This window comes from Vombatus ursinus, unplaced genomic scaffold (assembly GCF_900497805.2).
Source record: "Vombatus ursinus unplaced genomic scaffold, bare-nosed wombat genome assembly UNPS02014798.1, whole genome shotgun sequence".
Lineage (NCBI taxonomy): Eukaryota > Metazoa > Chordata > Mammalia > Diprotodontia > Vombatidae > Vombatus > Vombatus ursinus.
In genome coordinates, this window is record NW_020954576.1 from 53,453,556 (window position 1) to 53,467,227 (window position 13,672).

Sequence of the window (13,672 nt, forward strand, 5' to 3'; positions counted from 1 at the left end):
CTTCTCACCTCCAGAATGACCCACTCTCCTTTCCTGCTTCTCTCCTCTACCCAGAAGCTCTGTTTTGGAGGGAAATTGGAGGAGGCTTGGGGAAATCATGGGGTTAGTGGTCAGGAGGGGCTCACTGAAAAAGGATTAAAAGGGCAGGGGGTAGATATGCATAAGTAAACTCACTCTCTCTCTCTCTCTCTCTCTCTCTTTCTTTCTTTCTCTTTCTCACACAGACACACAAATATACAGACAGGTCACTGACAGACACAGGCAAGCAGGTGCCTATTGACACACAAACTCACAGAAAGAAAGAGATGGAAGGATGCACACACCCTCTCCCATATACATACATGGACCTTCTCACAAACATAGGGCGTCCCCAGCCACACTTCACCAGTATATCCCAGTGATCAGTTTTGCTGAACACAAGGCTACATGTTTGGAAGACATAGAGAAAGGTCTTACCCTCCCCTGCCCTGTCTCCATCAGCTGTCAGCCCTGGCTGGGGCCATCCCCTCGGCTGGCTCTGTAACTGTGGCTACGAATGTCACCATTGACGTCACCTCCACATTCCTGTCATTCCCAGAGCCTCCCTGAGAATTGGGCTAGAGGCAGCTGGAGAGACCTAGGCCTCAGCAGGGAGGTAGTGTTCCCCAGAGCAGGATTGATCACTGCCTCTGCTGTCATCCCAGAATCCTTTAGTTAGCCCTGAGACTCTACCACCCAGGCCTTGCCTGGGATGCCCCGCAGCACCTGAGGGCTGAAGATAAGAATATTCAGGCCTATGGGGACTATTTGGCTTCTAGCCTGAGTACACACTCGCCACTCTAAGGGAGGCCTCAGAACAGTGTCTGTCCCCCATGTGTTGGTGGCGGTGATCTTCAGCTCCACGAAAATCCACAGCTGCACTGATACATGGCCCATATCCCTAAGGATATGGATGACTGGTTTTCTCTGCTTCTAGAAAAAGGAAGGGCCAGTGCTGGTTGGTGATTATCGGGAATGACCAAAAATGACCCCTCAGTGGCCAAAGCATAATCATTTACCAGTTATCTGGCCCCTGACCAAGTAATTTCCCTTCTCTGGGCCTCAGTTTCTCCACTGTAAAGTGAGAACGTGGGACGCTAAGGTCTGTTCAAGTAATGACATTCTGTGATCCTCAGTGACACCAGGTAATACCCCAGCCCTAGCCCTGCCCAGTAACCATGTTCTTCCTGGTTGTGCCCACTGCCCACCCCACCCCAGGCCTGGTCTCCTTCCACCACTCTCCCTCCCAACATGGATGGTGACACTAGCATGGAAGACATAGGAGATGTCTTGAGGCCCAGCTGCAGGAGAAAAAGAGCCTGATGGTGCAGCAGGGACAGGAATGGAGGTTAGAGCACCGAAGGCCTCCTTGACTAGTATTGCTCTGTGGGGTGCTCTTCCCCTCCTCCCTGCTTTACCCCAGCAGATTTCATTCTTCCCCACCCCTTGTGGCAAGGGCATGAGTAATATAATGAGAATAGCTGATGTTTATATAGCTTTTAAAAACAGTTTACAAAGCCCTTTACATACATTAACGCTTTTGATCCTCATGATATATTCATGAAGTATGTTTTATTATCCCCATTCTACAGAAGACACTGAGTTCCAGTGAGGTTAAGTTACTTACCCAAGGTCATACACCTAAGTGAGTACCAGAACCAGGAGATTTGAACCCAGGTCTTCTGGCCCCAAGCCTAGCATTCTTTATACTCCTTCACAAATTTGTCTCATGGGAGGCACAGTGTGTTCTTCCTCTCTTCCCTCTGCCTTTCTTCCCAAGGCTAAGAAACTTCCAGGAAAGGGATCAGATGGATGCCCTTTCCTGAACCCAGATGAGCTAGCACTCAGTGGGGGTCAGGGCAGCAAGTTGGCCAATATGTGGACATAAGGGATGCTGTGGGGCCTGTGGCAGAGGGAGGCGTCCGTGTTTCTCTCATCCTATGAATCCTCTCCTCCAGGGAATGGCTATGTCAGTGCCCGGGCCTCCCCTGGCCTCCTCCCTGTCGCCAATGGCAACAGCCTGAGCAAAGTTATCCCGGCCAAGTCTCCACCCCCACCCACCCACAGTGCCCAGCTTGGGGCCCCCAGCAGAAAGCCGGACCTTCGAGTCATCACGTCCCAGGGCGGAAAGGGGTTAATGCATCACTTGGTGAGTTGGCCCTTGGAGCATTGTTGGGGATGACAAGGGGATGAGAGGGGAGGTACAAAAGAAATCATCACACTTCAGCAGGAGGGATAAAGGTCAGACAGGAGCAAGGATTTCTGAGGGACAAGTTAGGAAAGTCAGGACTTCCTTTCTCTGCCTCCCACCCAAGTCTCACCAGAAAAGAGGACCTGCCCTAGAGACTGATACAACCAACAAGGATGATGTCAGTGAAGAGATGAGATGGATGCTGCTGGATATGGATATGGATATGGATATGGATATGAAGAGATATATGTTACAGGTGGAGGGGTAGAGCCTAGACTCAGTTAGACTTCCTGATAGGCCTGGGGAGAATAAGGAGTAATGGAGGGCATGACAGCAGTTAACAAAAGTAGAGATCTCTGTCTGGGGAGAGGTGGGGGAGAGAGAGGAGAAGAGGATGCCCTGCCCTGAGGCTGGAGGACAAATATGACCTTAGGAAGAGAGGGGAGGAAAGGGGAAGTGATCAGAGACTGAACTAGCCCTGTTGGTTTTATTTCTGCTCTCAGACTGAGGACCATTTAGATCTGGTAAGTACTGGATGGTGCCTATGACTTTAGACTGCCATTCTGGCGTGGTGCATACTGACACCTGAATCTCAAGCATGGAGTGTGTTTGTGCATGTGCACCCTGGGGCTCATGTGAATGTGTATCTGTGTGTGTGTGTGTGTGTGTGTGTGTGTGTGTGTGTGTGTGTGATGCATGTATATGGACATTCCTTCATTTGACGGACATTGATTGTAAGTGCTCACTCTATGTATAACTTGGTGCACAAAAACAGAGATATTGAAGATACAGCCCATGCACTTTGGGAGCACTGTAATCTAATTGTGAGGGTCAGGCATGCATGTATCTGTGTGCATGTGTGTGTACATATATGTGTGTGTACACATGTGTTTACATGGAAGGGTGGGCTGTGTTTGTCTATATGTGTTTGCTTTTGTGCAAATGGTTCTCTACTGTTAGAAAATGTGTCTGTCTTCCTGGATTTCCCTGTGGGGTACCTGTGGGAGCACCTGGAGTAGATCATTAAAGTGGATAGACTCTGTGCCCCACTCACCTTTGACCCATCTCCAGCAAAAAGCATGTCCACCTATGGGGACAGCAGGGGGAGGGAGCAGGGGAAATGGGGAACAAAGCCAGAGGCAGATTGTCCCCTTCCCAGGGGAGTGCAGCCACCTAACCCCTCATCCCCAGTATTGGGCACACACATGTGTATGTGTACACATACAAGCAGTTACATACATGTCCACAGACACACATACACAGACAGATTCTGTCACAGCCAGGAGTAGGGCAGGGGCTGCTGACTCCTCCCTCCTTTCCTTCCTCCTTCCTCCCTCCCTCCCTCCCTCCCTCCTTTCCTCCCTCCCTCCCTAGCTCCTGACTCGGGGCCAAAGGAGGCTGGAAAAGGCAGGCAGGCTTTGGCGGCGACACGGCGGCAGTTTCGGCCTCAGCGTGGAGTTGGAATAAACAAGTGACTCAGCGGCAGATGGAGCTGACAGCCCCAAACTCGGGGACACACATACACACACACACACCCCACACACACGCCCGCCCGTATGCACACATAATCACACACACCCCATCAGCATTGTTCGACACCCTCTTCCCTCACAAACCTCTAGCATCCTTCTGTCAAGGTGTAAGTTGTAGTGTGAAGGATTAAAGGTAGATTTGAGGAGGACTGGATAAGACCAAGGGAACAAGATGCTCCTCAGATCTGATTTATCTTTTCCCTTTCTGGGGGGCTGAGGAGATAGACAGTGGCAGACTGGTGGTCCTCTGGCCAGGAAGCCCACATTGTAACTTTGAGTCTGTGTCTCTGAATGTGGATGTGTCTCTGTTTCTGTGTCTGAGACGTGCTATGTATGGCCCTCCCTTTACACCGACTGATGACCCACCACCATGTGGGTGGCCCTACCCACGTGTACGTGTATTGGGGGGTGGGGATGGGGTGAGACAGGATGGGGCAGTGGAAAGAACCCGAGATTTGGAGTCAGACAAGCTGAATTTGAATCCCTGTAATTCTGACACTTAACCCCCTGGGACCAGGACCTCAGTTTTCTTCCTCTGTCAAAGAGAGGTAGGACTGGATGATTTCTAGAGTTTCATTACTAAATCTTATAATAGAGATCCTGGTCCCCACACATGGCCTGGTGCTGACTTTATGATTGGGGGTGGGGGTGGGGGTGAGGCTGGGTAGAAGACCAGCTCCCATCATCCTGCCTTCCTTCTTATGGTCCTCTTCTTTCTACAGAACAATGCCCAGCGTCTTGGGGTCTCTCAGTCCACCCACTCACTCACCACCCCTGTGGTCTCTGTGGCAACACCCAGTTTACTCAGCCAAGGGCTTCCCTTTTCCTCCATGCCCACCGCCTACAACACAGGTGAGTGTGTATCTAAGCCCCGGCCCAGCACAAGTGTCTCCTCATCCAACAGGGCCGAGGGCGTCCTTCCAGGAAGTGGGGGCAGAGCTGAGTGCTGAAAACCTTGGAGAAAGAGAGGGAAAAAGAACCATAGTCCCTGTCCTCCGAGTGTTTTTGGCCTGATGGGGAAGATGAACCACAAACAGAAATAGATGATGCAGGTGAACAGAGCTGTTGCCATCAAGGCTGAGAAGTGTGAGTGGAGGAAGCAGGTAGACTGATGGAGCTTCCTGGAGGAGTGTGGCGAAGGGCTGGAGTGAGTGATGGCGCAGGGCTAGGGGCAGGCAGGTTTATCTGGTTTCCTTGGGAAGTGCGGGCCGGGGGTCAGGGAAGATGATGGGAGTGAGATTGGAAGGGAGGGGTGACTGAAAGCCTGGAGGCTCCACAGAGGCTGGCAGAGGCCTCTGGGTGGAATTAGGAATAGGCAGATACACCCTGCCTCCAGGACCCTGCTGGTCCCAGCTGTTCCAGTGCCCACATTTGAGAATAGATTGTGAAATCCACTTATCATCTTCTCCGAGAGGGCTTGTTGTTTTTCCTTCTGCTGCATGAGTGAGTGAGGCTTCCTAGTAAGGAAGGGGTCTTGATTTGACCTCAGTAGACTGAAGGTAGTTAGGAAACCTGGAGAAATGAAAAGAGGCCCCTTCCACCACCGCTCTTATACCCACATAGGGCTGCCCAGGCTTTGCTTGAGAGTAGCCCTCTCCTCCTGGCTTACTAATCCCCTCCACGACGCAGCCCACACAAGGCTGTTCAGCCTCTGCAGAAGGACTGAGAGGGGCCCGCTCCCTTCTGAGGCAGCCCTTCCACCTTCAGAAGGCTCTGGCAAGAAGGGCTGGGCTTTTCTGCCACTTGGACCCATTGCTTTGCCCTCTGGCACTAAACAGAATAAAGCTAAACCCTCCCTTACTTCAGAGCCTTCAGACACTGGAAGACAGTCACCGTGGCCCTTCTAAGTCTTTTCTTCTCAAGGCTAAACAGCCACAGGAGGGGCTGAAATATCAAGTGAGCTTCGTTTTAAAGGATCTTAAGCTTCTTCGCTGTGCTGGTTGTCCTCCTCCAAATGCTTCACATTATCAGTGTTAGTGAGGCATTGAGGTGATGCAGGAGATAGAGCGCTGGGCCTGGCCTCAGGAAGACCTGAATTCAGATCTGGCCCAGACACTTGCAAGCTGTGTGACCCTGGACAAGTCACTTCACCTGTTTGTCACAGTTTCCTCAACTGTAAAATGGGGATAATAATAGCACCTACCTCATAGGGTCGTTGTGAGGATCAAATGAGATAATATTTGTAAAGTGCTTAGCACAGTGCCTGGCACATAGTAGGCATGATATAAATCCTGCCCTTTCCTGAAATGTCATGCCCAGAACTAAACACAGTATTCCAGAAGTGGTCTAACCCAGTTAGAGTAAAATGGGACCATTGCTTCTCTCAAGCTGAATATTATCCCTCTTATAATCAAGCCTAAGATTATACTAGCTTCCTTGTCTGTGCCATAACTGTTGTCTACTCATACTTCCATCCTCTTGTACTTCTGGAGTTGATTTTTTTGAACTTAATATTAGTCTTTACATCTAGCCCTATTATTTTATGAGATTCAGCCCAGTGCTCAAGTCCAGAGGCAAGGGGGGGCAGTGAGGTGGGGGGTGGGGGTCAATCCACACCATCCCAGCCCCCTGCCAATTTTTTTATGTCTGGGGTCCTTAGACTGGTTTTTTGCAGTTTTAAATGTGTTGGGGTTTTTTTTTTTAAACGATGTAAACAAAAACTGGTGGCTGGCCAAATTTAGTCTGAGGGCCACTTTGCCGACCCCAGCTATAGCCTGTCAGGATCCCAGTAAACACTGGGTACCCTATACGGTAAAAGAAAAAAATGTACTTCATTATAATAATAAAATCCCAGAAAGCATTAAATAACAGTGTAGACACCCACCATAAGGCTCCTCTCTGTAAGCCAGTCTGGCCCCGTGTCCAGAGTCAGACTGCAACCCATGGGAAGGCTGACAGCCCTGGGAGGAGGGATCCCAGACACAGAGATCTGAACGAGAGTCAGAGACCAAATCCTCTTATTGCGGGTGTCTGTAAATTGTGTGCACATGCGGCTTACCCCTAGATCCTCTCCAGCCCATTGGTGCCCTTCCTAAGATGTGCAGCAGCACCTTTGTGCTGGTCTCTGCTTGCACTTGAAAGTGAAGATGGGCCTTTGCTCTTCGGTAGGCGCATTGCCAAAATCTTAAAGGGGCCAAAGGATTGGGTGGTATGAAGAGAGCGAGGGGGTCACAGGATGCTGGAGCTGGGAGGGTCCCTCGTTTTGCAGTTGAAGACACTGATACAGATAAGTAAAGCGACAGCACAATGTGGTGTAGCAGTCAGTCAGGGCCCGGGCCTAACAGGCCTGACACGTGGGGTCACTTTCTAGTCTTGGCCCCGCTCCCAGCTCCCTGTGCACCACCACCTCTCTGGGCCTGAGTTTCTTCCTTTGGCAGATGAGGGGACTGGGTCAGCTGTTCTTTAAGGACTCTTGCAGTGTCCATGTTCTGTGATTCATACCAGCTGGTGATTGTGAGAGCTGGTGTTGGAACCCTCATCTTCCTAGGCCTAGTCTAGAACTTTTCCCTACCTTAGCAGGCTTGGGAACACTAATGATTGGCCCCCTAACTTATTTATCCTGTCCTCCTGGATTTTCATATATAGGGGTTTACAGCAGAGTAAGGGATGGGGTTAGAGGCTGGACCTGTGATTTCATGGGTGCCGAAACTCCTGGAGGAGGAAACTCCCTCCACTGATGCAGATCAGCTCCTTCTCTGTAACTTACAGTCTTAGATACTTGCCTAGACTAGCACTGATCAGTTCTGTGACTTGCCCAAGGTCACACAGCTAGTTTGCTTTGTAGTTGGGACTTGAACCTAGGTCTTCCTGGCTTTCTCCACTGAGACACTAGGCTTATATCTAGACTCAAGACATAAAACCTCTGTTTTTCTTAATATTCTATTTTACTCTATGTAAGATGGGGCAATATATTGACTAGTATCAACAAATAGGAAAGGCTTTTAGCAAATTCATTCAACTCTTGTCTCTCATTCTGTTACGAAGAAGAATAATGTGTAGACATAAGTAATAAGAACCCAGGCTTTCTCCCTGCTAGGAGATGAAAAATTTCACACGTATGTAAATGGGAAAGGAAGTGATTGTGATATACTGAAGAGGACTGCAGTTAAACACCAGATATAACTAATCGGCAGCAGAAGTGTAAACAAGACTCCACTGAATTTGCTAATAGCTGTTCCCTGTTTATAGACATTGGCCCAAATTCAAGTTCTAGCCTCAAGTCTTGCCTAAATTCTGGTCAATATCCACATTAGCCAACAGAACTCGGCATTAGACAAATAGATTTTCTGGGAAGGACAGACCAAAACTAACTAGAGCACTTTGCTTTTTGGGCCTCTCCAAAAGGGGGGTGTTGCTCCCAGTTCTGTTTATTAGCCTATGAAACAAACCACGTGGCTGGCCCTTTGAAGCCTAGAACTGTGTGGCTGCCATTCATTTAACAGACATTTATTCAGAACCTTCTGTATACCAGGCACAGTGCAAGGTGCTGGGGATACATAGGCAAAGTGAGAACTGCCCGTGCCCTCCGGGATCTTACGTGGGGGTGGGAGGAGTGGGGGTGGGCAGCACAGAGTTCAGCGATCCAGAACAAAAACTGATCAGTCTGTACTTGAGCACAAACAATCAAGAGGCAGGAGCGAAGAAGCTGAGCATTGAAGGATTCCAAGAGCCGAGGTGAGGAAGGTAGGAGGCTTTGGCAGTTGTTCAGCTAAGGGCGGTTGTAGTGTGATTGGGGAGAAGGGGGCTGATAGAAGAGGTGTTGTGGAGCTAGAACAGTGAGGACATGGTGGCTGGCTGGGTGACGTGAGGTTGGGGAAGAAGAAAGAGTCAAGGAGGACTCCGAGATGGTGAGTCTGGGTGACAGAGGATGATGATGATATATACACCCTCAGTAGAAACAGGGAAGATTAGATGAGGGACGAGGTGAGGGGGAGAGGTAGCGGATTCTGTTTACAGCATGTTGAGTTTGATATGTCTACAGGACATCCTGGTGGAGATACACATCTTACTAATTACTCTACCTTTTGTTGTTTGTAAGAATGAACAATGCACAGACCTTCTGGCTAATGTTAACGTAAGCCAGACTGTGGCCATCGATCATCTGTGTAGTATAGAGTAAAGCAGTGTTTCTCAAACTTTGTGGTCTCAGGATCTCTTTACATTCTTAAATATTAAGGATCTTCACCCTCACCCCTCTCATCAAAGGGCGTTTGTTTGTGTGGGAACAAATTTTGAAAACCCCTGGTGTTCAGAATGCTGTGCTTGGGAATTTAGACTTTTGTTGGCCTTTGCCTCACCCCTGAGAGGGCACATACATTTGCTGGTTCTCCAGCCTTGGACGATATCTTTAGCTCAGACAGGCCTTTGTTACGTTATTCAATTCAATTCAACTCAGCCAGTGTTTACTAAGCACCTACTGGGCAAAAGTAGTGTGCTTGGTGACAGTGAACCTCCCTCACCTTCACAGAGGTCATATAGTCTGTTATCTAAAATGGAGCAATCTCTACCCTACATGTCTGAAGGTGAGGGGCTAGGCCTCAGATGATGATGATGATGATGATGATGATGATGATAGTAACTTACATTTCCATAGTGTTTTAATAGTTATAAACAACCTTCCTCATAACAGTTCTGTGAGGTGGATAGAAATGAAACCTTCTCTGTTGTACTTAGCCAGCTGTGTGATGATGACAACCTCTCTGAATCTGTTTCTGCAGCTGTAAAATGGAGATAATGATATTTGCACTGCCTACCTTTCAGGGTTTTTAGGAGGGAAACTATCAATCAGCAATGACTTATTAGCTCTGTTTTGAGTGCATTAGAAATATAAGTTGCTGCCAGTACAGCTACTACTGCTTTTGAGATCCCTTACCTTTCTGAAGTTGGGTGTTTGCAAGGGCAGGTTGGGGAAGAGAGAGGTGTCATGCTTTCATACACATGCTTTCCTACTTATTTCCTGCATTGGCAACTTTTAGGAGACGCAGGGATGTTGCAGCAGGAAGGATGGTGGGCTAAGGAAGAAGTCACATGAAGTGCTAACTTAGCTACCTCGAGCTTTTATCATGGGCACTTCTCTGTCCTCCAAAGCTCCTTGGAGTTGTGGTAGCCGCGGTGACACTAGACCCAGAGGGGAGCTTTTTGTGGGCTGACTGACTTGTCTTCAGAGAACGCTGTTACACAGGCATGACCCATCCACACACGTCCCGTGGGTTCCTGGACTAGCCCTTCGTCCCCCTCGCCTTCTTTTCTCTGGCCGACAGCCCTGCCAGGCTCCCTGCTTGTCTCTTCGCCTTGGCCACCAGGCTCAGTTCTCACTGCTCTTTTCTCCTTTGCAGATTATCAGTTGACCAGCGCAGAGCTCTCTTCCCTCCCGGCTTTCAGCTCAACTGGGGGACTGTCGCTAGGCAACGTCACTGCCTGGCAACAGCAACAACAGCCACAGCCGCCCCAGCAGCAGCCCCAGCCACCACAACAGCCACCACCACAACCACAGCCACAGCCCCAACAGCAGCAGCCGCCGCCGCCACCGCAGCAGCAGCAGCAATCCCACCTGGTCCCTGTGTCTCTCAGCAACCTCATGTGAGTATCATTCTTTGTGTTTCTTGGTAGGGGAGGGGACAGCCCAGAGGGCCCATGCCTGTCCTCACAGGCAGACTTCCCAGACCTGACCAGAAAGAAAACTAATCTTTGTTTACTTTTTCTCCCTACCTGACCCTGCTCCCAACTCTGTCTCTCCGTCCTCTTCCTTCTGTGTCCCATCCTCCTCATGTTTCATTCTTTCCTAACTCTATTCCCTCAACCTCTTCATCCCTTTGTGTCTCTCCTTTCCCTCCCTCCCCTGGCCCTCAGCCCGGGCAGTCCCTTGCCTCACGTTGCTGCAGCCCTCACCGTCACCACCCACCCCCACATCAGCATCAAGTCAGAGCCGGTGTCCCCGAGCAGAGAGCGCAGCCCTGCACCACCAGCCCCTGCCCCCTTCCCAGCCCCTGCTCGGCCTGAGGCTGGGGATGGCCTCAGCAGCCCTGCCAGTGCATCCTATGAAGCTGGGGAGCGGGATGACGGGAGGGGTGACTTCGGGCCTACCTTGGGGCTGCTTCGTCCGGCCCCAGAGCCCGACACTGAAAGCTCGGCGGTGAAGCGGATGCGGCTGGACACCTGGGTAACGTGACCTCTTCCCTTTCATCTGGGCAGTCCTCCCAACATTCTAACCTCCCCCCCCATTGCAGTGTTAGCCCATTCCCTCCTGTCACATCAGGGACCTCATCAGTTTTGTTTCTTTGTCCCTGTCTGATCTCCCTTTGAAAGTTCTTCTTGAAATCTAGCTCCTATCTGTTCCTCTCACCGAAGCATTAGCTCCTTCCCAATCATCTTGCTTGCCCCGCCCACCCCCCACGTGTTAAATTCATCTCCCTCCCCTCCTCCCCAGAAAGCTGTTGTTTAATCTCCATCCTTTCAGAACTGACCTCTCCATAAGAGGCATGGTCACATCTGGGAGTAAGGGTGGGAACTCGGGGAAGGGGCACTCCCAGACCCAGCACTCCCTCATACCTTCCTTCTACATCTCCTCTCTCTACAGACATTAAAGTGATGAGCCTCCCCCTCCTCTATCAACCTCCCTCTTGAAGAGTTGACAATCTCACCGCCCCTCCCAGTCCCGGGCTCCTCCCCGCTCGACCCCCTAGTCCCTTTCTCGTGCTCCGTGTCCTGTTGACGGTTACATTTGTGTATAATTATTATTATTATTATTATATTATTATTATTATTATTATTTTTTTAATTTGAACTCTCGCTTCTGGGAGGGGGAAGCATCCCCTTCTCTTTCTTCTCCCCTCCGTTTTCATGGGGGGGACACTCTTTTTTGGGGGGGACAATTTGCACGTTGTACACATATGCTGCAGGGGGGGAGGGGGGACCCCAAAAAGACTTTGGGATGGGGCAGAAGCCGAGCCCTGCATGTGGAAACCTCCCTTCACCCCCATCCCCAAAAGAGAGGAAGTAACCAAAAAAACCCCATAAAATGGACTTTGAAACCCCAGAACCTAGTTTGGACCTGGGGGATGTGGGCTGGATGCCTGGGTCAACACTGTTCTGCTTGTGCTGCAGGGCCTCAGGAGGGCTGTCTGGAGTTGGGGTTAAAATCCCCATGGGTCTCTGCCTCTCCAGTGCTATTCATATGTACCTGAGCTGCTTAGGTATGGGGTGAGTGCTCAGGCCTGGAACTCCAAAATAATCCCTATCCTTCATTGATTCATGTGTAAGCTGCATTCTCCAAAACTAAGGGGCAGGGGGTAGAGTTGCAATTGTAGTGTGAGGACAGCAGGCCTTGGCACCCAGGAGAAGATACGTCCTCACGTACTGAGAAGTCTAGTGTCAAGTGGGGTGGAGAGAGACACCCCTTCCCTCAGGACCTGGAGCAACTTTGGGGTCTCTCCCTCTCTCCAAGTGGAAGAGGGTGGGGATGGAATAGGGGGTCACCTCACAGCACAGTGTGTGCGGGGTAGAGATGTGGGATACCCCCTGCTTAGACATTAGAGGGGGATCCTGGGGGTAGAGAGAGAGGAGGTCCTCCTTTTCCCTCCTCTGGGGTTTTCTTCTAAAATATACAGTGCAATAGCATCCCTTCCCTCACCCACCCCTTTCACTCTAGCTCCCTAATTCCCAACCCCATCCTTCTGCCCTTGGTGCCAGCCTTTCAAATGAAGCCTCAACCTGGAGAGGGTGGGGCAGAGCCAGTCTTAATTATGCTGGCAGAACCTGGGAAAGAAACTGAGGATGGTGAGCACCTGCTCCACCTCCTCCTTCTCCACCTGGACCCTAACCCTAGCAGGCCTGGACTGGTTTAACAAAAGACTGCACTAGGCTTTTTTGGAGGACCTGGGCGCCATTGCAAACAGAGGGGGGTCCATTAAGGTCAGGGAGGATCAGAATATCCTTTTAACATAGAGGTCATGGAAAGGGGAGGGACATATGCCCACTCCCCTGCTCACATGTGATTATACACCAGAGGCACAGGCCCAGAGGATCCTACAGTTTCCCAGAGCCAAGGTATGGGGTAGGATGGAGTGAAGCTGCCAAGCCTCATGTCCAGTGCTAGTTGTGTCCTAGGGTGGCCCACTTTTTTAGCTTTCCTCCACCCCAGCCCACTCCTCTCTCCCTAGCTCCACCTCCCCTTCTCTTGGTCCTCCCCATCCCCACCAGCTTGCTACCTCCTGCTCCCCACCCACCACCATCACCAACTCCTCTCCCCCCAAACCTTCACCACCACACCCCATCTTTCCCTCGGCTACTGTAATTGTAAATAGCAACTTTGGAAATGTTGGCTATGTAACAGTCCAAGAAACTGTTTTTTTGTTGTATTGATATGAAATGAAATTCTATTTTTGTCAAAGTATATTGTAATAATAATGACTCTGAAATGGCCCGTAGTGTACAGATGAGATTGTTCTTCTTCTACTGTTGTTCTTGCCCTCCCCTTGCCCCACTTTTGCCCCTTTCATTTTCTCCCCAGATGTGTGCAGCTGGGGGGGGAGGGGGGCAGAGAGGGAGCCAAAGCCTGAGGCCCTTGAATCTTTGGCTGTTATCTAACATTATTAGGGAGCTGGGAGGAGTCCCCTAGCATCCCCCACTTCTATACTTAACTCACAGAGGTGAGGTGGGGGCAGTGGGGAGGGCTGGGTTGTCTTCCCCCATCCTTTCAGACATTGATGCTTGGCTTGTGCCCCTGGTGCCCTGGGGCTAGGGGCTTTGTCTTAGGTCTCTCATCACAGTTGAAACATAGAGGTAGCAGAGGCCTAGTTCTATGTGACTGTATTTACCTACTTCAGAGACCTAGGCATTTGCAGTATTCTGAAACTTAATCATGGGGGAGGAACCTGAAGCAGAGGGTGTGTGTGTGTGTGTGTGTGTGTGTGTGTGTGTGTGTGTGTGTGTG

At 50.3% G+C, this 13,672-nt stretch overlaps 1 protein-coding gene across 3 annotated transcripts in view; it reads left to right on the forward strand.

Moving 5' to 3' along the window:
• Nucleotides 1-13,160, forward strand: part of MEF2D (myocyte enhancer factor 2D) — a 43,816-nt gene extending 30,656 nt beyond the window's left edge. For 2 of the 3 annotated variants that reach the window (XM_027870849.1, XM_027870850.1), the window contains exons 7-12: nucleotides 1,977-2,167; nucleotides 2,713-2,733; nucleotides 4,464-4,593; nucleotides 10,077-10,320; nucleotides 10,591-10,900; nucleotides 11,318-13,160. In XM_027870849.1, the coding sequence (XP_027726650.1) occupies nucleotides 1,977-2,167; nucleotides 2,713-2,733; nucleotides 4,464-4,593; nucleotides 10,077-10,320; nucleotides 10,591-10,900; nucleotides 11,318-11,329 (908 nt within the window). In that variant the 3' untranslated portion in view covers nucleotides 11,330-13,160. The remainder of the gene's footprint in view (nucleotides 1-1,976; nucleotides 2,168-2,712; nucleotides 2,734-4,463; nucleotides 4,594-10,076; nucleotides 10,321-10,590; nucleotides 10,901-11,317) is intronic. The other variant, XM_027870851.1, reaches the window with a different exon arrangement.
• The last annotated feature ends 512 nt before the right edge of the window (nucleotides 13,161-13,672 follow it).